This window comes from Haemaphysalis longicornis, unplaced genomic scaffold (genome assembly GCF_048455015.1).
Source record: "Haemaphysalis longicornis isolate Haplotype H1 unplaced genomic scaffold, Haemaphysalis longicornis Haplotype H1 scaffold_5, whole genome shotgun sequence".
NCBI classification, from domain to species: Eukaryota; Metazoa; Arthropoda; class Arachnida; order Ixodida; family Ixodidae; genus Haemaphysalis; species Haemaphysalis longicornis.
The window spans coordinates 4,300,804-4,325,860 of NW_027526385.1; the positions used below are offsets into that span (position 1 = coordinate 4,300,804).

Here is a 25,057-nt window from a genome sequence, read left to right on the forward strand (position 1 = left end):
AAGAAGTGCCACGGGGCTTCAACGCTTTCTTTATGGAACGTACTCAGGTAACAGAATATCCATGTCGCGTTATGGCCGTGTTGCATTCAATACAAATGGTTAAGCGTTTGTTTTACACTTGTTTCGTTTGTCGTAAAATGCCCAAGCACTCCGCTGGCAGATCAGCCGGCGAGCCGACGCTGAGCAGACGACTCATCTCTTTGCCGGAAGTGCGTGAAAAAGCCGCCCAATAGCAGGATGTCTAGCTCATGACGAACATCTGGGAATCGATGACGTAGACATGTGAAGATGGCAGCGTCCAAAAACACGAAGGGAAGGGTGAGAAAAAAACGACAAACTTTGCAACAAAAGTGTGAGCTTTCCGCTGCGCGTACAAGAGTAATACTTGGCACAGAGGACGTTGACGACCCAATCTAACGGTTGCGCTAGTTATTTTAGTGTGCTCAAAATGCCTTTCAGGGCCCCTTTAAATGTTTTACCTCTATGATCGTCTCGTTCAAAAAATCTCTTAGCTTTTAGCCGAGCGGCGGAATCGAAGGACAGACAGACCAAACTTTACGAGTTTATGTAGCCAAAGAAAGACCATCGCCTTTAATACTATTGGCTTTAATAAACAACTTTGAAATAAACATAATTACATCGTAGTGGTGATGAAGGTCATTCCAATTTCTCATTGTAAAAACCGGTCTCATGAATCGTGCCCCGGAAATTCTAGTACATTGTCGTGCAACGGCGGGTGTTAATTTAATGTATCGCTACCTGTCTACTCGGCGTGGGGAGTCAGTGGTCGTTGTTGAACCATATATGTACTGGTTCGATTCATTGTGATCCTACCAGCGACGATGCTCTTGCTCAACTTTCGACAATATAATGACACGCTCAAATACTATATAACAACAGTTAGGACAGATATTCGCTTGTAGTTGTTTAGGGTGGTCATGCTCTCCTCATTTATAATTCGGCGTCACTTCAGCAACTTGTAATTCATCTGGAAAAACACCGGTGGATACACATTAATTGATAACGTACACTAACATCTCACTTAGTCTTCGCGCCAAGTACTTAATAACATTTGAAAGAATCCGCCAACTTCTGGCGCTGTATTATTATTTATTTTTTTCTATCAGAACTCGCACTTGGGTATCGTTCCTAGTTTGCAAAAAGTAGAAGAGGGGAAGCGCGTAATACTAGCAGTTGCACCGCGGCCGCTTTTCTCAGTGCGTGTCGGCTGTGCGCCGGGGAGTGAAGGGGCCCTACTGGGTTGGGAGTGAAGGGGACCCACCATGTTTGAATTCTGTGACTCAAAATGGTGGGGAAGACGAATTCATCTTCAATTTGTTGATTTCAGGCAACGCCACCAAAAAATCCATATGAACATACCAACTGGGTAAGAATTAAAACTTTTCTTGTGCCTTTGTAATTACGCTACTATCCGCTTCTGATATTTCAGAATGAAATATCGGTATGCGTTTCATAATGACGTGGACATTAACGTAGCAGGGCTTCTGGAACTGCTTCAAGTATACCTCAAGTCGACGTAAGTTACGTTCGACGCAGAGAACTACCTGAAAAAGCAAGGAGTATGCAGTGCTCGTGCATTGCCCCTATTCTAAGCGATTAATTTCTTGGAGCTCGAGACAACATTCTGATAGAACGTTTAGAAGGCTCAAGTATTCTTAATATTTTTAGGTTTGTTGATGATTCTTAAATTATTTCTTAATGTAGTGGACAAAACCATGCATACGTTGAACCTATTTTAGTGACTTTTAATTACTGCTTGAATCCCTTGATTGTAACCCTCGAAGAAGCGGAGAACGATAGCATTAGTGTTTACTGCGAAGCAGTATATGTCTCACTCCCTAGTTTTCATTCTGTTGTAGCCGATTTAATCGGCGCCGCTCCGGGCACCCCCTCGCCACCGGCGACCCTTAGTTCACAACGGTTATCGAAACAGTTATTCCCCTCGCCACCGCTGATATCGATGCCTCTTTCACAAGTTGCGTGTTTGGCATACAGGGGCCGTAGCGCGGTTATCAGATGATTGCGGAGAATCCTTGGAGAATCAACAGCAGCGCAAATGGGTGTAAAAACGTCCCAAAAGCCGCCGCAACCGCCACTGCCGAGAATGTAGGTGTGGCCGCCCCCGTCTCAAATTCCACCTCGCTCACTAGCTGTAGGTCCCCGCCTATTGATAGCAACTTGCCCCATTGGAACGCCGGTGTGACCACATAATTCTTCTTTAGATTGAAGCCATTCCGAGCGTTATTGTCGCGTCGGCGGCCCTCGTTGGCCAGCGGTCATAGTTGTTCTGGCGGAAGAATAATAATTGACTTTAGTCTGGTCGCATATGAAGTCTTTCCCTCTCCCTTCGCTGACGTATCACGCCTAATTATGCACTCAGCTCCGGTATCCGGCTTAGGCGTGCGTGGGTTGGGGGGTCGAAGGAGGGGGTATGCACGCATAGCCGGGCTTAAGCCGCTACCGATGACATACCCATTGGGATGGTGAGAGATTTAAACGAGGGGGCCTCATGGCTCAATGGGCCCTGTCAGCTGTCCTGCGCAAAGTATTAATAGAAGCAGCGCAAAGGACGGGACACGAGTGAAAGCAGACAGGGACGGGCGCTGACTGACGACTGAAGTTTAGTGAAAGAAACAGAGACATATAAAGGGAAATACAAAGCATATGGAAAACAAGAATAACCACATCATGATAAACTAAGATTACTGTTACGTGGTATCACCCACAACAGTCAAACCACCTAAATAGTTAATCTCTTTAGCATGTAGAGCGATTGATGGCATGCTGACGCAGAGTCCCCCATTTTTGAGATATTAAACGCCTCCGAAATTTCCCGGAAGTGCTGGTCCCGGTATCTGCTCACTATCGAGGTGTGGTCGAGCTTCGGTGAGCAGTTATGCTTCCCGCAATGGATTGCCAGACTGCTCCCATGAAACTTCTTGAGCGAGTTTGCATGCTCCCGCCCCGTCTGCTCTACGTACGACTCGTCGCAGGACAGAGGGACGTTGTACACAACACATTTCCTGCATTCCGTGTAGGCATTTGTATGCCTAACCCCACAGAGACCGAAGCTTTGGTCACCGCTGTTCACCTTTCTGCAGAGCCGGGCAAGCTTGTTGGGGGCCGAGAAAACCACTCTTACGCCACGCGTTCTTCCCGTTTTCATCAGCTTGTGGGAAACACCATGCTGGTACGGAATGACGGCCGTTCCTTCCTTTTCCCTGTTCGGTTTTTTCTCCGGCCTACCCTCGCGGATTTCCTTTAGAAAAATTCCGGACATTTTTTTGATTAGACAGTCGGGAAAGCCCGCCTTCTTCAGACGCGATTCTTGCTCTTTGAAGCTCTCTGGGACAAGGTGGTGGCAACTTCTCTGGAGAGTTTTTTGGACTTAAAGCTCCGCCTTCACGCACAACAGGTCTGTTGGCAGTACTCCCCCCGTTCGCAGAAAAGCATACTGCCGTTTTCGTCGGCTCATTCAAAGGTGGTCAAGCGCGGAATTGCTCAAGGCGCCTTGCGGAATGCTCACCAGAGAAGTTGCGACCAGCTTGTCCCACAGAGCTTCAAATAGCAAGAATCGCCACTGAAGAAGGCGGGCTTCCCCGACTGTCTAATCAAGAGCCTGTCCGGACTTTTTCTAAAGGACATCCGTGAGGGTAGGCCGGAGAAGAACCCGAACAGGCAAAAGGAAGGAACGGCCGTCATTCCATACCTGCACGGTGTTTCATACCTGTATTCCATACCTGCTAGCCTTCACTAAGAGGCTAGCAATATGTCCTAAATAAAATAAAATAAAATAAAATAAAGAATAAAATACGTCTACCATCCAGCTTTTATTCCGGTGAAGCCGCGTTACTCGGCACCACTCCGGCGCCCCTCCTCGCAACAGCGCACCCGTCTTTCACAAATGTTGTTCTTCTCGCCACCACCGATGCCTCTTCCGCAAGTTGCACAATCAAGTGATTATCAGATGCCTGCGGAGAATCAACAGAACCGCCAAACGTGTAGCCGCCGCCGTTTCCGCCTCTAATTCCATCTCGTCGAGTAGCTGCGAATCACCCTCCGATGCAAAGTAACCTGCCCTCTTTGAACGCCGACGTGAGCCCATAATTTTTCTGCAGCTTGAGAGGCTTTACAAGCGACATTCTTGCCGGTGCATTTAACGCTTAAGCAGGCGCCCGTCCCCGGTTGCCGGTTTTGCGTGCACGAGTTGGTGATGGAAGGAGGGCAGTGCGCAACCACAGCTGGGCTTCATGCCGCTACCGATGACGTGGCCGTTGTACCGATGGGAGATGTAAACGTGGGAGTCTGAAGGCTCAATGCGAGCTGTCAGCTGTCCTCCGTGGGAGAGTGGTTGGATTTGGGATGGCGTGTTACAAATACAGTAAGATGCCTACTACGCGCGGGTGGGGGTGGGGAACGGACAGCCATATGCTTGTCCGCTAAAATACAGCTCGAGTCCAACCAGGTTTTAACTCGTTCTGAGGCGGACGCATGCAACAGAAAGACGCTGCGGCCGCCGTTGCCGCCAGAAGTTCCAGCTCACCGAGTAGCTGCAAATTCCTCGTGGATGAACAGCAACTTGCCCGTTTGGAACCCCGACGTGAGCCAATAATTCTTGAAGGACTTTGTGAAGCGTCATTGTTGCAGGTGTCTTTCATGTCTAGCACGCTCACATAACCGGATGCCGGTTTATGCGTTTGCCCACATGGATTGGAGGGAGGGGGTGTGCACGCGCAGCTTTAGACTGTTTACAGCGAGCACTTAGGCGTGCCTTAGCCAGATGGCGCCAGTGCCGCACTCGCCCCTACTGGCCTTTTCAGTTTCGCTTTAGCCATATACTCCCATTGTACGATCGAAGTTCGTCATTAGGAAAATGGGTTAGGCACGAACAAGGTCACAATTTAATACTGCGCCGCCGTCGGAGCCAGAGGTCGGCGAACTCACTAATGAGTCCACTCGGGTCAAACTCACGCGTGCGTTTCAGTTTGAGTGAGCGCGAGGCTAGTGAGGCATGGTGAGTTTTGGCTTGAGTGGGTTTGAGCCGAGTGAGCCCGAGTGACTTTGAGCCCGACTGAGCTTGAGTACGCCTGAGACCAAGTGAGTTCTGAGTCCATTTTGAGTTTTGAGTCCAAGTGAGTTTTAAGTCCATTTCTCCCTATCTCTTCTTTTTCCTTTTTTCTCAGTCTCTTTTCCCTGCGTTTATATCCCCTACCTTTTTACCTCTCTCCCCCCAGGGCATCTGCCCTCTTTACATCAATAAAGTAATTCTCTCTCGCTCTCTTTCTGCTAACGCACCAGTTCCACGAGGGGCGTATGTGGGGGGATCACACACAATGACATTGCCCGGTGCGGCACGCCCGATCGCGTTCGATCTACACTTATGAGCCGCAGGTGGTACTGCACTTATAGCAACACGCATATAGCGGCATGCTTTCGGCGGCTTTGCATACCTACTCACAGAGACGCAGACCTCGCCCCTCCTGTGGTGTTTCTGCGCCAGAGCCGACTCGACGCCAACGTCTCTAACGGCAGAGGGGTGGGACATCCTCGCTATTTAGCCGGAGTCCTATAGAAGTAACTGCTGCCCGTGATCTGCTAACTAGTGCCCCTTTCGGAGGGTCCGGCGTTTCCCAGCCGAAACCTCAAGGAGGCTAAGGGCCACACGCGGAGCCAGTTCTGCAGAACTCCCCGTAACCATGCACATTCGCCCCTCCATCATAAGGTTACAAGGACTCCTCACTTCCATCAGCCAGCAGATTAACATTGAGACAGTCGAGGACTCGTGAAGGAGGACGGTTTATTCCGAGAGCTGAGGCCGCAGGAAGAATGCGCCAGCGAGCGATGGTTATGATTTGGTAAGCCTAAAGATGATGAGGCGTTGATGATAGTGCGTCCTACAATAGCAGGGCGGTTGTCCCAGCACAGTACATTGTCCCAGAACTGGCATATTCTGTTGGCGCTCACAACACATTTTTTGTCATTCTGCATCAAAAGCAATGCGCAATTGCATTTCATAAGGAAGGCAGCCATTGCTGTTTGCTATATCAAAACTGGGGCTCGTATGCTGCTCACTCTCCTGAACGGCAAGTTGTGTTAGGGCGTTCCTCCACAACATGCTCTACATTTGCTGCGGCTTGCCACTTTTGCGTATTGGAATTTACTCGCATTATTTTTAAGATCCGTCAAAAGAAATGACTTGTCATTCATTGCGTAAAAATAAACACCGAAGCCCGCATTAATTCACGGCGACCGTCACACAATGATTGAATCCCTGCCATGCAGGACATGGAGACAGTTCCAAACATTGCGAACGGGCATAAACTGTTTATAACTCTTTTTTTACTTCTATTGTGTTGCCTATAAGACGGATGCGAAAGTTAACATTACCAAATGCTTTCAAAACATGAATGTGGCTGATCCATTCACTCAAAAGAGCACACGATACATAGCCACGCCAAGTAAAAAACCGAATCACGTCGGTTCCTTCACGAATAGCAAATATCTCGTCGTTTTTTAAAACACGCATAATGATATTGTTAAACCGGACTTAAATTTTTAGGAGATTGGAAACATGTCATTTTCATATCATGATACATTCTCGGTATGCATGAAAGCAAAAAAAGCAGATGCCTTTAAAAAAATGATTCTACTGTGTATTGTGTTAAGACCTCGTGCTGTTTGGATGTTTTTATTCCAGACATGGCAAAACCTGCAAGATTTTCAGCGGTTATGGGTAAGATTACCGCCAACTTTTGTGTCTTTCGGGGGGTGGTCTTTGTAAAGTGCCTAGTGTTGCCAGTCCTTTCGCAGCTGTGCCAGGGCCCGCCATTAGGAATGCTATCAGTCTTTTCCCCAAAATCGTTCTGTGAAGAAAGTCTTTGGTTCACGCCATTTCTCTACTTCGTGGTGCATTGAATTGTACACAGTCGATAGAATTATAATCTTCTTATGATCACTTATACGAGCAGTTCGGAAATCTGGAAAAAAAATTATGAAAACATCGATTTCGGGGCCCTTTCATTTATACGTGTATTTTAATTGTAGTGTAGTGTGCATGGATTAATCGGAGTAAATCGATCGGCGTAAAATGTGTCCCCCCCCCCCCCCCCCCCAAGAGCTAGTGTTTTGTGTTTCCTTTTTGAAGGGTTGTTAGTGTAATGTTCTTGCAGTTGTTTTCCCGTCCAGCTTGGAGGGCTTCCGGAGAAACAATTTGTCCGGAGTCGCTCACTTCTAAGCACGCCCACATCACCGGTTGTCGGTAATGTGTGCACGGGTAAGGGGGGCCGTGCATGCGCTGCCCAGCCTCACGCGCTCACCGGTGACATGCCTGTCCTGCTGGGGGAGCAGGGGGAGGGTGCAACGCGGAAGTCTGTCGGCCTGTTGCGACCTGACTGCTGTCCTCCGTGGTCGAGCGGCTTAGGTTGGGTCGGGTTGTTACAGAGACAGTAAGATGCCTGCGAAGCCGGAGCGAAATGGACAGCCCTATGTTCGTCCACTAGAGCAAAACTATGGTCCTTCCAGTTTTCATACAGCAGATTAGCTAGGAAGTATACTCGAGCACAAATCAGCAACGAGTGTGTCTTGTTTACTGCTCTCCTCGTGCTTTGCCCTACACAAAATGCATATACAAGTCGTGAGAGGCTTGAACCGTGTGCTACTTAGACGGTGACCACTTGCAAACACCAAGCACACCGGGAAGCTTGTTTTTCAATTCCTGGTGCTATGGAACACCTGCGCTTTCAAGGCAGCTGACATTTACCTCGTGGCATTTTCTGCCGAGTACCCATCAGCTACAAACGCGTAACTCCCTTAATTTGCACAAAAAGGCGCAATGGGCAGAATTTACAAATATATCGTTATAATACTGTTATTTCAAGATAATTTGTCGAGAAATAAATATACATATAATCATCATCAGCCTACTGAGGTACACTGCACGACGAAGGCCTCTCCCATTGACCCCCAAACTCTCGACAGTCTACAGTTTACCCGCGCATTTTTTTATTTCATCCTTCCGTCGAATTATTTGCCTTCCCTTTTTCTAGACCCATGTGTCTGTTACCCTAATGCCCACCGGTTGTCGGTTCGTCGCACAACATGGCCAACCCAAGCCTATATTTCTTCTTTATTTGAACTATGATATCTTTTACTCTAGTTTTTCCTCGGGTCCAGATAGCTCGTTTCTTGTCCCTTAGTGTTATTCCTAACCTTATTCTTTCCATGCCCCGACGAGCTGACCGGAGTTTGCTTTCGAGTTGTTTAGTAAGGTTCGAAGTTTCAGCTCCGTATGTCATCACCAGCGGTATGCACAGTTTGTAGATTTTTTGTTTGAGTAACAGAGGCAGCTTAGGTTTCTTTATTTGGGAGTGTTTTCGAGTGCTCCATAACCCATATCTATTTTGCGCGGGATTTCTCTCTCGTGGTTGTTGTCAGCGCTAACCATCTGTCGGGAGTAGTTATATTCTTTTACTTTCAGCGTTTCATTTCCTATGCTGAAGAGGGCGTTTACGGAATGCTTACTCCTCCTCACTTCAGATTTATTCATACTTAATTTTAGCCCCGCGGCCGTGATTCCTGATTGCAGTTTCCCAAGCATTGTTTGCAGGTGTTCCGCAGTCTCACTCAGCATGACTATGTCGTCCGCAATCCCCGAATGGTTCAAGTACTCCAGTTTACACTTAACAACTGGCTCAAGGACTCCCGGTTTATCCTTAATCCTATATTCTCCAACTCGAGCTTTCTAAATACCCCATCGAGACATGCCGTGAATAGTTTTGGCGAGATGGTATCTCCCTGTCTTACCCCCCCCCCCCCCCCCTTTTCGGATCGGTAATTTATAGGTTTGTTGTGGGGGGTTATCCTGCCCGTGCATTCTCTATGTATTCTAGAAGCCTTATGAAGGTTTTATTTATTTATTTATTTATTTATTTATTTATTAATACTACCCCAAGGGCCAATGGCATCATAGAGGGGAGTGGGTTCATTCATAAGTATAACGACAAAAAAAGCAGCGAAGGAAATGCACATGAAACATACATCTTTACACAAAAATTAGACAAAAGAACAACAAACAAAAAAAAACGCAGCAAGCAGGCATAGCTGCACACAACAAGGCGTGGTTTCTACAATGCTGTCGATTGCATTTTTGAAAAGCGTGTGATTTGCAGTGGTTGCTGTTGGTGAGTGAAGGCGATTCCCTTCTAATGGCGTACAGGGAATAAACGACTGAGAAAAAGCGTTCGTTCGGCTTGATGCTATCCGACTTTGTGAGCATGATCAAGGCAACAAGAAACGTACGAAGGAGGCAAAATGAGTTCTTAGTGCAGTTGTTGGTGATGGAATATTTTGTGGATCGAAATTCGGGAAATTTTACGTCGAACTGCTAGAGATTGAGGGGTAAGGGTAGATTTCATTTGTAGTCACGCTGGCTGTTCGGGTATAGTTAGACAGAATGAAACCTGCAGAATTGTTTTGAACCATTTCCAGTGAGTTTATGAGATTGTTAAAGGAAGGATCTCAAACAGAACAGGCGTATTCTAATTCAGACCCAATATCTATTTTGTACAACCGTAGTTTAAGAGATTATGGTGCCTTAGCAAAATTAAGCCTGAGGCAACCGAGCCTGCGATTTGCATTGTTAATAATATGTGCAATGTGAACGCTTCAGGTGAGGTTGCTTGTCATGTTAACACCGAAATATCGGTAAGAAACAGAGTCTATGGCGATGCTGTCAATGGGGTGAACTGGAAATGTGTTATTTTTTCTAGATGCAGGCATAGATTTACGCTTACTAACATTGAGTTCATGCGCCAGTTTAAGCAGCAAGCTGGTATAGATTTAGGTCCGTTTGAAGGGAGGTAAGGTCATTGTCACAGATTATTTCCAGGAACAGTACTCAATCGTGAGCAAACAAATGCATATTCGATGAGACACGCGACGTGAAATCATTAATATATATTAGAAAAAGCAGAGGGAAGAGAACAGAACCTTGTGGCACACCGGATTGGACCGAAGTATTATTATAATTTTGATTGTTAATCGAAGCGAACTGCGAGCGACTAGTTAGCAATATCTCAAGCCACGAAACAAGCTTCGGTTCAATGTTAAACTGACGTAACTTGTATACGCCTCGAGATTCGCGATCGCTGCGCCGCCTGCCGTCGCTTCTCCGCGGCGTTTGCGGGATTAGCGCTGCGCGACTGATAGGCGGTCATGCAGTGTTTTGGTTCTCTTTCGCTTCTCTTTGCCTTTCCGCGCACTAAACAACTTGTTAAGGTGACGTCTGTAAGCTAACTGCACGTTTAGGGCGCTTAAAAAAAACAGCTGCGTCTTGGTAGAGCGCTCGAACGCCAGTAAGAGCTACCCGGGGAGGCGGTTCTGCGCGCTTCTTGGCCGCTCTTGCGGGCGTCGACGACGGCAGCAGCATATCAGCGCTGTCACCTTCGAACACGTCAGCACAAGTGAATTCTATTTATTGTCACCTCGTTTAGACTTGATATTGGCACTGTAATAGCTAGGTTGGTTCGTTTTGCAGCGCAGACAACACATGCGGCTTTGCTTCGAATATGTACGTCGTAGAAAAATATGTTTCGGGGATGTGATAACCCAATAGCGTACAAAAACTCGTGCCTTTTATGGGAATATAAACCACGCGAAAATGTTAAGTACACTCAAAGGCTGTGCATTGTCAGATATGTGCCCACTCATGCCTTATGCATGAACCAAGATATATGTTAATGAAACCACGGGAAAATGAATGGTCTGCAAGTCAGGAATAAATAGAATAGTCGTACGGGAATAAAAAAAAAAAACCGAGTCCAGCTTCTGAAATGCTAAAGACGTTTGTTTGAGCGAGGTAGTATTCACCAGACCAACTAGATGGGAAATGCACTGATATTTCGCTAGACATGGGGCGGGGGGGGGGGGGGAGGGGGGAGGAGGAGGAGGAGGACGCTCAACTGTCGTTGTTTACAAATGCGGAGCGAAATCAACAAATGAACGTTTTATTAATCACACACACAAGCTGCGTGTTCACTTTTCGTTTGTTTTTTGCCTTCAACGAACGGCTGATCATTCGGCGGACGCATTTTTTTGAAGAATACAGGGTAAGCAGTTCACAAGAAATACGAGGTGTCGTTGAAGGAGTTGATTGATTGATTGCAGGGTTTAACGCGCCGACGCAACGGAGACGATGAGGCACGCCGTAGTGGAGGGCTCCGGATTAATTTTGACCACCTGGAGATCCTTAAGGTGCGCCGAAATCTCGTACACACGGGCTCGTTGGAAGAGTGTAGTATCTGATAAGGGTATCTGATTTCGGTTTATGCTAGATTCTGCAGTCTCCCTGTGTCATACGACGATGTTTCGAAGAAGGGTTTGGTCGCGGACGCGGATTTCTCTATAAGCCCATCTTCGCGCTTCTCCTGGAGGATAAATGTAAGAGATGAATCTTATAGCGAGCGCTCACCTCGGGACAAGACGACCCAGCATTAAATTTGTCGCCGTGTGCTGACTCCGCAGTGTAATTTTGCATTATCCATCGTACTTCTTTGGTACAATGTTTGCGAAATTTATGCCGCATTGGCTTGTTCAGGGTACTGACCAATATCTGATATGTGATACTGTGATATTGGGAGGCGTAACTTGCGTGCTGTCAGGTATGAGTGCTCCGCTGGATTTTACAGTGCACAAAGTCGATTTACATCATAGTGTGTATGGCCGCAACATGACCATCGGAGGGAACACTGCTTACGGATACACTGCCACTAAATTTCAGCGCAGCGGAATTGCAATCAGCTGCATGCAAATGCTGGCTTTGGGACGCCGGCCTGTGACACACGCCCGGTGCTCATATAGATCTTTCTAAGATCGCGTCATGAACGTTTATACTCTCGTGAACACACCAGGCTTGCAAACAGAGTGCCTGCTCCACGTTATTCGGTATTTCGAACGCGGAAAAATGGTAAATCGCTGTCTTGAACGAGCCCCAAAAGCAACGGCGACAGGGGGGAGCGGGCCAGGGACTCCCGCGCCTGCTTTCGAAACGGGCCGCTAGGGGGATTTCAGTGGCGCCCCTACATAGAGTTCCTGTAGGGAGCATATACAGGAACTCTACCCCTACAGGCCGCGCTCGAGGCGTATAGTAGTAATTTATCGCGCACCGTGTGGGAATCGTGGAGAACCGCGACCCGCAATCCCGAGCCGGCGCGCGCTTCGGGAGAGACGTGTGCGCTGAAACCGGTCCGGCGCTCCGCTGGTTCGTCGGTATCCCCCGAGAGATGGCACCACCGATCTGTGCGGGCATATGCGCGCGGGCGCGGGCGGCGCGAAGGTGTGCGCGCGGTAGTCGAGAGAGTCTCGTCGGAGACAGTGAACTAGAAGTTTCAGAGTGGCCCGATCGGCCGCCCGGAGAGGTGCTCGTTTCGCGCAGAAAATAGCGGCGGCGCTGTAGTCAACGACCATTGAAAGCGAAAGCGGCGGCTGGCCGCGCGCACGGCCGCGCGCCCAGCCGGGCCAGGAAACGCTTTACGCGTGAAGCGCTGGAAATTTTTTCTGCGGGTCGTCCAATTGCTGAAATGTACTGTAGGTACAGTGGACTGTGGGTAACGAAATGAAAAATAAACGCTGCAGCTCATTTTGCGTTAGTTTTGCCTTTCCCGCTCGACAACAAGGAAAATTACGGATTTTCCTTCAGTGCAGCATTCGTAAGGATTCTAAATAAAGTAATTGCAGCGACATTTTCGCTATTCCAATGTCCTATAAAAACGTATTTTGCGTTGAATTGACTAATATGAACCAGTTTATGATTGCTTTATGATTGTGTCCTTATTGGGCTGCTTGATGGACATGACACGAAAAAATATGAGGACTGGGATGATAGCTTCTCAGAAAAATTTCTTAGTTATTGTCTTGCAATTTACGCTCGGACTGCAGTTATGTGGGTTACTATCGTAAGTTGTTGCGTTTGTTTTTTATTGCGTGAGTTGTTATTATAGCAGTATTTAAGCAGTGGCCCGCTTGGGATAATTACGGGTCACCGTGGTGGCCGAACAGAAAATGACACGCGCAAGCGAGAGATCTTTTAGAGTGGTTAGCTCAGTTAGCTCAGTTGTCCCAATCACCGTCTTTCATAGAACTATTCCCGCAACGTTCTATTAATGGCACCACCTTTCACCTGATTCGATCAAGAAAGGAGTTGAATCAGATTAACACAAATTTAATTCGCAAGTATGCTGAGAGTACAATAAAACAAATACAAAACATAGATCAGAAGATATATTGACCGCGACAAAAATGAAATATAACACGTCTACTATAGAGGTAAAGGTTCAAGAAGGCTATCATGGAGGTTCAAATAAACGTAACTGGAACAAATACACATTTTGTTTTCATTTTCAATAGCCCAGCAAATGAAATGTAACGCGGGAAATCATGCACAAAGTCTACACATGTAAAGGTTTAGGATTAACGGTAACATGGAGATTTAAATTGACAATTTTGGTCAACGCATTTTCATAACTCGCCCTCGATCATTAGCGACGGCTAAGTTTAAGGTGTTGCTCCCACCTCCGCATGTAATCACGGAACTTGTTTAAACATTTTATGTAGAAATGAATCCGTGTCGAAATGTATACAGAACCAATCCAAATTTGCGGTCAAGGTCTCACGTGCTGGTCGCAACCAACGCCGTTAAGGTGTTTGTTGTGAATAAGGGCTGCAGCACATCCATAACTCTGTCATGGTGGAGCTCCTTGTCGCTGAAGCAACCCGTAAAAACGTCCTAGAGATCGCTAATAAACTTTAAAAAATGCGCGGAAGGATTCAGAAGTCCTCCCAAATTACAAGAGGTAGTAAACACAGCGGCATCGTCCCCTGGCATGCAGGAAGCAGTAGTTGGTCCCGCAGACTTGGCACTTCGTTTTCAGTACACACTTTCTTGCCAAGTGCTTGCGACAAAGTAGGTTAATAAAATAAGCCCACTAACGACAGTACACGCATCAACGGTAGGGGTATCCCAGAAGAAGGCTTTTGGTATTTTCGTTCCAAATAGGAACGTAAAAAACAGTAAACTTTTTGCAGCATAGAATGTGCGCCCCGCCGCTTTTGCTTCATGCGCAGTCAAGAAGGGGAAGGGAAGAACATTCCTCGTGCCTGTCCGTCAAATTAATCCCTCGTTAAGCCGAACTCTGCTATATCTCAAAATATCTTCTCGAAACTTTCTCTCACCGTGTTTACCTCCCATAGGCGGTACGCATTTGCCCGCTTTATCTCAAAACGTTTTTTCGGAGGACCACGGATGTCTCGAAATACTGGCAGAGAGGACACAAGGCAAAATCCGCTGCAGGCAGCTGATAAGGTCCCCGTTCGAATGATTACTCCCACTACTCGCCGAACGCGGTCGTAAGTGCAAGTTTACGCGGACTACGCGTCCCCGTTACCGGAATTAATGCTGTTTGGCGCATAAGATAGCTGTGGACGACGCAGCTGATCATGCGGACGAGGAGGAGCCTCCAGAAGTGCCTACAACGGCAGAAACAACATACATGCTGCGTCTGCTTTGTAACAAGGTAGAATGTAGCGGTGGCGACCACCAATTCATGCGATGCGTTGAGAATTCTCGGGTACGCTTTTCTGGGATGCAGATGCGAACGTGAATCAGCCGAGCGCGACACAGCTGTTTCTATCTTCTGCAATAATAAAAGTTTCTTTTTCTTGCGAATTATTTTGCCTTTATTACGAAATCTCCCCTGTGCAATAGTGCTTTTGTTAGCAGCACTATATATATAGCTGTTATTTCAGGGACCTGGCTACAAATTTTCCGCATTTGATTTAACTCGAAACTCCGCGCTTATCTAAAAATTTTCAGCTAATTTTACGACTTTGAGTTAACGAGAGATTACTGTATATCAACAATTAACGTTTTCAGAAAACGCATACAAAATGAGAAAGCATCGTTGGGGGGGGGGGGGGGGGAGGGAGGAGGGGAGGTCGATAATTTTATGGCGGGTGGTACTAGTTTAAAGTTTGTTCAAGCGGAGTCATAACGTTTCTGCGTCTACTTTCTAAGCTAGCTGACCAAAGGCGCAGGATCTATTCCCGGCCACGGCGGCTGCTTTTGTGATGGAGGATAAAAGCGAAAAACGCCCGTGTCTTCGAAATTTCGGCGCACGTTAAAGATCCCCAGGTGGTCAAAATTAATCCGGAGCCCTCCAGTAGCGCTTGCCTCATCGCCTGTGTACCGCCGGCGCGTTTCGCAAGCGCAAAACACCGCAGCGATCAACGCAAATATTGCCGCGCGCAGGCTGGGAGCTGGTGCCGGGGAGCGCCTGCTGTTCAGTTGTTGACGACAGCAGCGCCGCCGCTATACCGGTTTTATTTTCTGCGCGAAAGTCGACCCGGCGGAGCAATGGGAGAGGCCGCCGCTCGGGCCACTCTAAAACTTCTAGTACACTCTAAGAATTCGCTCGCCGAGCGAATTCGGCCTCGGCGTCCAACTTGGCCCGACAGGGCCTCCCCGACAGAGCACGACAGGCCCAGTCGGGCCATGTCGGGCTCTGTCGGACTGAAAAGAAACCAGGCTGGTTCGTCGGAACATGGCGGCGGTGGCGGACGCACGTATCTCAGGTGGGAGCTTTGTTTGTCGCGCGCCGTGAGTGCCTGCCTCCCGTTCGCGGTCACGACCCGGACGGCGTGATTAGTGAACGCCGTCGAGCCTTGTATTCCCAAATAAACGGCTGTGCTTCGGCACTACTGTCTACTGTGTTCTCGTATCGGCGAACCTCGCTGGGCTGCCGTAGTCTTGGGAGCCCCCATGGTTGACACGCCGGGAGCTAGCGTAGGTGGACTACCCCAGAGTGCTGGCAAGGTCCCTGAGGAATCCCACATATCCCACAACCTTGTCGAATGCTTTTGAAAAGTCTAATATTGGCCGCGAGGCCCACCACTGGAGAGGCTGGCGCTGCGATCGTTTTGACGTCACTTGTAGGATCACCGTTCCTACCTTGCTGCACAGTTGGCTTGCAGCGCGTGACACGTAGCTTAGGACGCGTGTTCTAAAAGTATTTTGGTGTTAATTTCCGTCGTTTGAAGTTAATTCTCAGTGCGTCAAGCGCAGTTTGACGTCAAGGGGATTTTATAACCGTATCAACTGTGGTACATTCTGCGCAAACAACTTGAGCGTGGTGGCGTACGTGTGCGACCGAAGCTGCGGCTCGTTTCCCCGATCAACAATGTAGACTACGATGATTGCCAAGCTAAGTTTCTACATTTCCCTTGTTTGCAACAAATGTGTAAAGCAAGAAATCATGAAGCGTTTACTGCTCGCAGAAACGCTCCGCGCACACACCGCCGTGCCTGCCCGCACGGCTGACGGAGCAGCTCGAACCGGCGCCGGTCGCGGCAGCAACAACGTGTCGCCGCTTTTTAAAATCACGCTCGTTTCAAATCGCGCGCCATCAGCCGCAAAGGGTTCGCACAACATCCGACAGATGGCGACGAGTGTACTGGCCAGTGGGAAGACGCAGTGAAACATCCCCCTAGCGAGGGGCACGATCAAATGCAGAGCATTTCCGGGGGCGCACGATGTTAAGTAGGTTGCGTAACGTTAACGTTGTTGCACTTGTGGCAACTGCTGACGAGAGAGCGCTCGTCAGCAGTAATTTGAACGAGTCAACGATATAAGGCGCGTTCGTAGCGTCCCGTTCTGTGTCGGCTTTGTGGCGCAGTGGGTAGAGCACCATGTACATTGCGTTCCGCCCGCAGGGTCGAGGGATCGAAACCTGGCGCCGGACAGTATTTTCTTTTATATAGTGTAGGGGGAGGGGTGCGGACAACGACGGTGCGGACTACGACGGGAAAACGGGGGTGACATTGTGAGTTATTGAAATGCTCTGCATTTAAAAGTAATTCGACAGCGGTGAATGTGGATGTTAGAGTGGGGAAAAATTGTGCTAGGTAGTGTCATCAGCTGTGGTTTTCAAAGCGATGCTCAAATATCTGCCGCGATCTACGCCGACCGTACCCGAAGGTCGGTCGCGGCACCGCCGGCCCGTTCAAGCGCGGTGCGGCGAGCGGCCGAAGGATATGTGCCTGCGCGCAAGCATCGGCCGAGGCCGTGGCAGGTTCTTGATCATCGATCACTTAAACGGACGCGGATACAAAGTTACACATACAAGAAAGAGCGTGACAGTGAAGTGGAAAGTTGTATTAGGGAGTCTCATTCGCAACTGTAACGATAGCGGCGAAGAAATATCTGCCTCATTTGCTTCAGCGTGCGACGGTTGTTTAATTAGAGGCATTTTCAATGCGGCTAGTCGCAGTTTCGGTTTCAGCGAGTGCCGCGAAACGATGGATTGCAATGTACATGGTGCTCTACCCACTGCGCCACAAAGCCGACACAGAACGGGACGCTACGAACGCGCCTTAGAGCAGTCGACCGAGCACTGACACAAAAATTTTGCATGTTGTTTTTTTTGTTGCGATAAGTAGCTAGTGACCTACTTATAACCTGTAGAAACCTCATTTGCTTCAGCGTGCGACGGTTGTTTAATTGGAGGCATTTTCAATGCGGCCAGTCGCAGTTTCGGTTTCAGCGAGTGCCGCGAAACGATGGATTTTGTGTGAACAAAGCTGACCACGTGACCGTCGGAGGGATATCACAGAGCAGACCCGCCGTAGCAATGTCGAATCCGCATCGACGGCAGTTTCTGCGAATGCCCCCACGTACTGATCTCGTGAAGCGCTTAATTAAAAAGCGACCGTGGATGTGACGCAGGCGCTGCGAGTGCAAATGCTACCGCGGCTAAAGAACGACGCGCGACGCTCGAGACGGTGGGTGGCAAGACGCGCGCTGGGAGCAGTCGGCCGGTCTGCCTACAGGTCCGCCTACAGATGTGTTCGGCTTAGCACTGCGGCGGATATTCGAGTGCCGCTCTCGTAAGCGGTGCAGATGACACTTTTTAATGCAACCTGCCATCGCATCATTAATCTTTGTCATGTAAGATACCATGGTCGGGACTTGGGGACAATTTCGTGCAGCGTTAACAAGCTATCACTCGAGCTACCTGCGGCGGCCTGGGCCACTTCGCGGCAGTGGCCGCCGCCTGCACAGCGACCGTGCGGCTCGCTCAGTGGGCTTTTCGTGTCTCCGGCGCGTTTTCGCGTCCAATTTAAATAACAAGTAATAGAAACAGAGTGCCTGGAATCGCTCTAGAACTTTGGTCGCGGCCAGCAGCTGCCCGATGAGCTGACGAAATCACGGCGCCTCCGCTGCCTCCGCCGCCAACGATCGGGTCGGGTCGTTCGTTCTAGAGAGCAGAAGCTCCGCCCTCCGGCCCTCCGATTGGAGCGGCGAGCCGGGCGAGCCTGCGAAAAACGCCGGCAGTGCGGAAGCGGCAAACACAAACTCGTGATGTGTTTAGATGTTGTTTATTTACACAATATCCTTGGGATGTCGATTGCGCGTGGTCCTCTGCTGGCTGCTCGGTTGCGTTTCGCACACTTTAAAATTGATTTTAAATATGTTCTAGGCTGCATTCGCCGCTGATATTTTGCACACGATGTATATGTGTTCCCACCAATCTATCTCCGAAGTTATCTCGCCTTCAAAATTTTGTGTCAGTGCCCCTTTAAGCCTAAAGTTCCCAACATTCGATTACGTGCATCCGAAGCCGGCGGCGAGCGGTTCGAGAAGACCCTTTCGTCGCGCACGCGCGCGCGCGCGCATGTTGCGTTTAGGTTCCCCCATCACTTTGGGGGGCCCCCAACGCTCGGTTCTCCTATTTTAAAACTCCCAATTACCTTAATTCAGTAACGACGTGTTTCCCCTCGTACACAGCCTCGCCTTCTGTGAGCAATCGTTAGTTTCATTGATGCTAGAGGAAGGCAGGCTCCTGTAAACATAAAAGAGCCCACGTTACATTTATAGATTCCCACGCCGAAGTCTAATGAAAACTAAATATAGCCATGTTCAAACCCGCTCGCAGGCGTTGAAAACTCGCGTTCGTATACCATTTATACATTGCGGACAAGTTGTCGCGAAAAGTAAACGATAACAGCCGTGCAGAGTACAGGCAGAGTCCTTCAATGCTTTACATTGAAAGACTCTGGTACAGGCTACGGCAGTGATCGTTAATCAAATCCGGGAATAACTATGAAAAACATTGCAGGGGTAATAGGCACTGCTTAAGCCAAACTGTGCATCATAGCAGTATTTTTAAGCATGCGCGACGAAGCAATCCGATCACCGTTCTCACGTAGTCATTCATTTACCAGGCAAGGCGAGCAGTAGGCGCGGTGAGATCACAAGTGAGCGACGTACGCGCTTCCGTCGCTGTTACAAGGTGTTTCCTTGCACACACAGTCTCGTACATGTCACGTCGCAAGTATTTCACAATGAATTTGCAGTGTACTTTTCTCGGCATCAGTTGCATCGTCCTTGGCGTTAGCTGGCTGCGTACGAGCTGTGGGGCGCGGCGTTGTCGCCGGGAAAAAGCGAGTCGCTGATTGCTCGCCCGGATTATTCGGTTTGCAGACAACGTTTTTGGGTAATTTGCATCAAATCCACAAGGAGCGGAGGGGGGGGGGGTACGGTGGCCACAGACACACACACACACACAAACACGCGGCCGCATACGCAGAGGAAATGGGATGTAGCAGACGACAACCCGACCCGGCGTCCAACAAGTGACGTCATTCGTAGGTGGCGCCACGGTATATCCTCGGGGCCAATATGCAATCAGCGAATGATGAACGATCACGTATGGCATGAAGCTTGTGCATGAAAGATACTGACTGTGAAATCGAGGCTTCGACGGACGCCCGTCTGGTCGGGAATGACACTGAAATACATAATAAAGAATACGCCGACCACCAGAGAAAATAAAACAATGACGTTTTGGCACCCCAAACGGGAGCCTTGTTCACACTAAAAGCAGAGACAGAAAGCTAAGAGTTTAAGTAGTATGAAGCACGTGACCTAAACACATTGCGTAAGCGGGGGGAAGATTGCCGTCAGTGCGATTCAGGGTGTTTTTGTTCGTCTGTATCATTATGGATTCAAGATACAGCCTAGAGGCGAAGTCCTTCTCGGTGGCGAGAACAATTTCCGACTGTGTTTCAAATGAGTAACTTTAGCGAAAACCAGGCTGTGACCACGTGAAAAATGAATATGATTTCAAAAAATTAATTAAACGGGGAAAAAGAAAATGTTCAGGTATTTGGGGCCGGTAATGTAAAGGTGCGTTTTCGCTTCCTGATTTATGAAGTGGAATCATTTTGCCCACCATCCATTCGGAAGGGAAAGAGCCGTTGTCAAGTGACTGCTGAAGCAGTTTTGCCAAAATGATGGATGAATAGGCACAAGTGCTCTGCGAGAATTTAGGGCTCATGTCGTCACAACCAAGAACGGAAGAAACTTTGAGTGATTTAATTACTTTAGCAACTCCCACTGGTTCAATAATTATTTTAAAAATATCAAGGAAGTAAAAAGTTTCGGGAGGTGGCAAGCAAACGTTTTCGGAAGAAGAAAAATTACGCACAAAGGTTTCATTAAATGTGTTTGCACACTCCTTCGGAGGAATTGCAGCACCATCGCTGTCGCATGATTGATGGTGCGCGAAAACTTTTTACGCGTCAGTAACTAGCATAGTGGGTAATACCGTAGAGTTTCACAGTAATATACGCTCGGAGGCGGCCATGCCTGGAGAATGCGTGATTTTCGAACTTGGCTTGACCCAGCGTATATCTTGACTCGACCCAAAGTACTTTTTTGAAATACAAAGGCTAAAATAATGTTGATTACTGAATAAATTATTAATCATATAAACAAATCGTTCTTCCTGTTAATTTTGTATTGAGGTTTAGAAGAACTATTCTATCACACGGTTAGATATTTGTTAAGTGTATACACGGCTGAGCTTAGCGGAGCCGACAATTGGGATGACTAGGCGGTGAAGCGTTTTTTTTTTCCGTGCGAGTCAGTGATGGCGTGCGGCTGCTGGATGGCGGCTGTATGACTGTACTGTATTCCACAAGTTTGCATGGTCACGGGCGGCGAGAGCGATTGTGCGATCGCCTTGTTCACATTAATAATTACAGACAGCTGATTATCGGCGGAAAAGGGCAGCCTAGCAGATGGCGGTTTTATTGGCGGAATCGTTCTGTGTATCCGACCTACCCTCGTTTATTTCACCCCTTTCTACCGCGATAAGGTGCTGACCACAATAAACTTGGTAGTGACCCACCCACCGGACAAAGCTCCCGCGGTATTGTTACGTGAAGAAAAATACGCATATGCTTACATAGAATACCCCGCAGATCTCCAAATCGCCATCGCCTCAACCAACAAGTCGGATCAAGAGTGGGCCATCCAGCAGGTTCTCAAGGCGCTCGAAAGGCACGGACTCCGCAAAGGGGTCCCTGTCGAGTAGGGCTGCCCAAGAGGATGCAACGCACGGCCACGTTGAGGTCGGCCCGACGACCGGGCTTTACCTACTGCAGGATTTACCCAATAAGGTCCTATCCATCCTACTGCTGATAAAGGTTTTTTATTTGTCTTAGCCGCTACCGCACTAGTGTGTTCGCAAGCGTCGCCATGAACGGGACTAGGATGGAACAGCGTGCTCGTACTGTCTACCTTGTGCGGAATCGCAAGTTTGCGTCTGTCTTCAGAAATTCCGTACAACATGACTAGTTCTTGTGTAAGGAGTACACGGCGATGCTACTGCTTTTGGCGTCCACTTCATTCCAGCCGAGCAGTATTTGATATTTACAGCTACTGGAATCGGGCGCTAATAGCATTTCTGCACCGGAACGAGCCCTCGACGCTTTCGAAGCCGAAACCGGAACTGATGGCTCAGAAAAACCTGAAGCCAAGTGCACATAACAACCGCCAAGCACCAAGTGAAGCGAAATTCGAAAATCACGAGTTTACGCATAGAGTTTCTTAGTAAGTATTGTCTACGGGCCCTATTCTCGACTGCACAAATTCCCAGGTAATTCGCCACGTTTTTTGCGTAAGCACAACGTAAGCAATCAGTGACGTCTGCACCTATAGCTATGACGACATGCAGTGTAATTTGATGCTTCACTCATAAAGATCACAACCAAGGTATCAAATATTGCGCATAACAGGTATGAAAACCCTTGGCATGTATTATAAAAATGAAGATGGTAGCTAAGGCTCGCAAGGAAAACATATTTCTTCAGGTCAAAATTGGCTTGAACACCGCAAAGGGATCAAGTAACGTTGATCCAAAAGTGAGCGAAAAGGGGATGTTGAGGTAAAGAACACCACACAATCTTTTTTACCGCATATCTTTATTTCTTTCAATCACTTTAGTAACATAGTTGAGCTCTTTGCTTCAATGCACGCTTTGTTGCGTTATAATCTTCCCCATTGCCACCGCTGCCACGCTATCGTTTGCTGCAATGTTACAAGTTTACTGCGTGATCACAGAAAAAAATTCCCCGCATTTCCCCGAGGGGAAGAATGTGAAAGTGCGAATGCACGAGTTGAATTTGCGCGGTTCGGTAATGTTCGCGAAAGAGAGATCACACGCACACACACAACTACAAAGAAAGAAAGGTGCATTTATTCACAGACACCTATTTGTGTTGTCGTTGTACTTGATTGCTAGAGCGGATCTCAGCTTTGAAATTTCGTGTCAGTACTCCTTTAAGCAGGTGCATTAGCCCTTCTCACGCCCGATTCTTGGCCAATCCCCCACGTGGGTATGTGCCATGTCAGCGGCCAGGCAGCGCGCGCCCATCTCCCCCCGTTGCCAAGGAAGACGAGGAGATTCCTGGCCAATCCCCCACGTGGGTATGTGCCATGTCAGCGGCCAGGCAGCGCGCGCCCATCTCCCCCCGTTGCCAAGGAAGACGAGGAGATTCCTGGCCAATCCCCCACGTGGGTATGTGCCATGTCAGCTCGCACGAGCGCGGACATCGCCGGTGGACGCAGGTTCAGGGTCGCTTAAGAAGTGCATTCGCACTTAAAAGACGGTTGCGACCATCACTTGCATTCAGGGGGGTAAAGCGAGCTCTGAGACCGCACGAATCGTGGGCACTGTCATGACACAATTTCCATCGTTGCCAGAGCAATTGTATTCCGCCTGCTAAAAAGCAGTTCAGTAATTATTTAACTAAAACACAGAACTGAAGCAAAAGAGCTACATATAATTGCCTGATTAATTAATACTAGCTCTTTAATAAGCTTTCAACGTAATCGAGCTGTAATTAGCGAAGAAAGAGTAAATATGTAGTTCAGTTTTTAAGTGCGCTAGGAAGTGGCGAGGCCTTTGCGCCTGACTTGCGCAGTGCGTGCGTGCAGTCTCCAGCTCAAATGTGCGTGCGTGCAAAACGTTGGCAAGCCGGATGCACGCGCTGAGCAACTGCCTCTTCGGGCGCTTTTGAGGCCGTCATTCATTGATTCACGTTAAGCACCTTATCTACTGCCCCTGAACTGACGCCGGAACAGCGGTTCCGACGTGAACTTGACTACCTCAAGTTCACTACAGGCTATGGAGTGCAGGCAGCCATCGTTCCCGTCGCAGCCATCGTTCCCGTCGAAAAAAAAAGCAGCGTAAATAATCGTTCCGTTTAAGTTGTTTTGTTCACGAAACTTCGTACAGCTATCCGTGATTCGAACATTCCCGCAAACGTTCGTGAAGATACAACGAAAAAATAAGTAACGAAAATCGGTTTCTTTTTTTTAATCAGTGACAATAAGCAATAAGTGAATGTTCTCTACTCGCTTTGTGCGGCAAATTACTGCCCCCGTTCAGTCCCCAAGCTTTACCTTGGAAGTGGTGGAAAGCAGCTAGAACTTGACTAATACAGCGAGAAAAGAAAATGGGACACGCCACTGACTGTATTTCGCATACTGCCCTCGGCATGCGTTCGCCACTCCGTTGTCCTGCGATCGACCGCGCTGTTCCGTTCCTGAGCCTCAAAGGGACTCACCGGCAATATCAGTGTTGGCCCATGCGATAACGTTCTTTTTTTGTGTAAATAAAGGTTTCCCATTCAGCTTAAGGCACCATTCACTTCACTTTGATTGAAAAGCATTGAGCGCAGCGCAAAATGTTACAGAAAAGAAAATAAAGCGACACAGCGCAAAAATGCACGGAGATCATGACGGAGATTCATTTTCTGTGCGCTCCAGTGCGGATCAGCTGATTCCTTGGCGTCATCGCGCAATGGATTAGTCGCATTCGAGCTTGCGCGCAAGTGTTGTGTGAGTGTTGCTGCGTCTTGCTCAAGTGGTCTCCCTACGTATAAGACACACGCTAAATCCAAGACCCGTTGGTTGACTATCCACCGGAAATAAACTACGCAATGCTGTCGACGCCGCAAACACAAACATCGCCAGGCCAACGGGCCGCCATATTACAATGAATTCCGCCATGCTTTTCAAGCCGGACGCGGAAACGCCACAGCAGCACGTTGCCAGATTAATACTCATCGCTTTCGCCGTTTTTAGTAAGCAAAAACTCAGCTGGAAACTTTAAAATCGGTGTATCATGTCAGCCACTGTGTCGTACGGATACATCTGTGTACGGATCCAATTCATTGGCTCAGCGGCACGCTTTCCCTCTAGAGTCAGTATATTATCTATGCTTGCGTGGAGCACAAGGGCAGCAAAGCGCTACGCCTGATAACTGCAGAGCGTACCGATATTGCCGATTGACTTACGTCATTCATTCTCAGCCAATCACAGAAAGTGCGTGACATACAAGCCGCATTGTTGTTGAATAGCAAAGACTGGCCTATGGTTTAATGTCCGCTGCATTTAGTCTAGTTTGTCATTGCCGTCCAAGAATTATGCGCTTTCACTACAGAGAAATAAGGCAAACTTTCGAACTGGTGCCCTCAAACCTCATGAAACGTCAAAATGACAGCACACACAACCGCTTTGTGAACCGGAAGCACGTGACCAAAATCGAAAGCTAATCAAAAAAGACTTCCGACACATTCGCAGTGCACTGTGAATTTGTACAGTCGAGAATAGGGTCCTATGTCACACAAACCGCTC

At 48.3% G+C, this 25,057-nt stretch overlaps 1 protein-coding gene across 3 annotated transcripts in view; it reads left to right on the forward strand.

Moving 5' to 3' along the window:
- LOC144139021 (uncharacterized) overlaps window positions 1-25,057 on the forward strand; it is a 74,493-nt gene that overhangs the window by 41,440 nt on the left and 7,996 nt on the right. For all 3 annotated transcript variants that reach the window (XM_077671516.1, XM_077671519.1, XM_077671517.1), the window contains 2 exons: window positions 1,349-1,387; window positions 6,719-6,754. In XM_077671516.1, coding sequence (XP_077527642.1) covers window positions 1,349-1,387; window positions 6,719-6,754 — 75 coding nt within the window. The remainder of the gene's footprint in view (window positions 1-1,348; window positions 1,388-6,718; window positions 6,755-25,057) is intronic.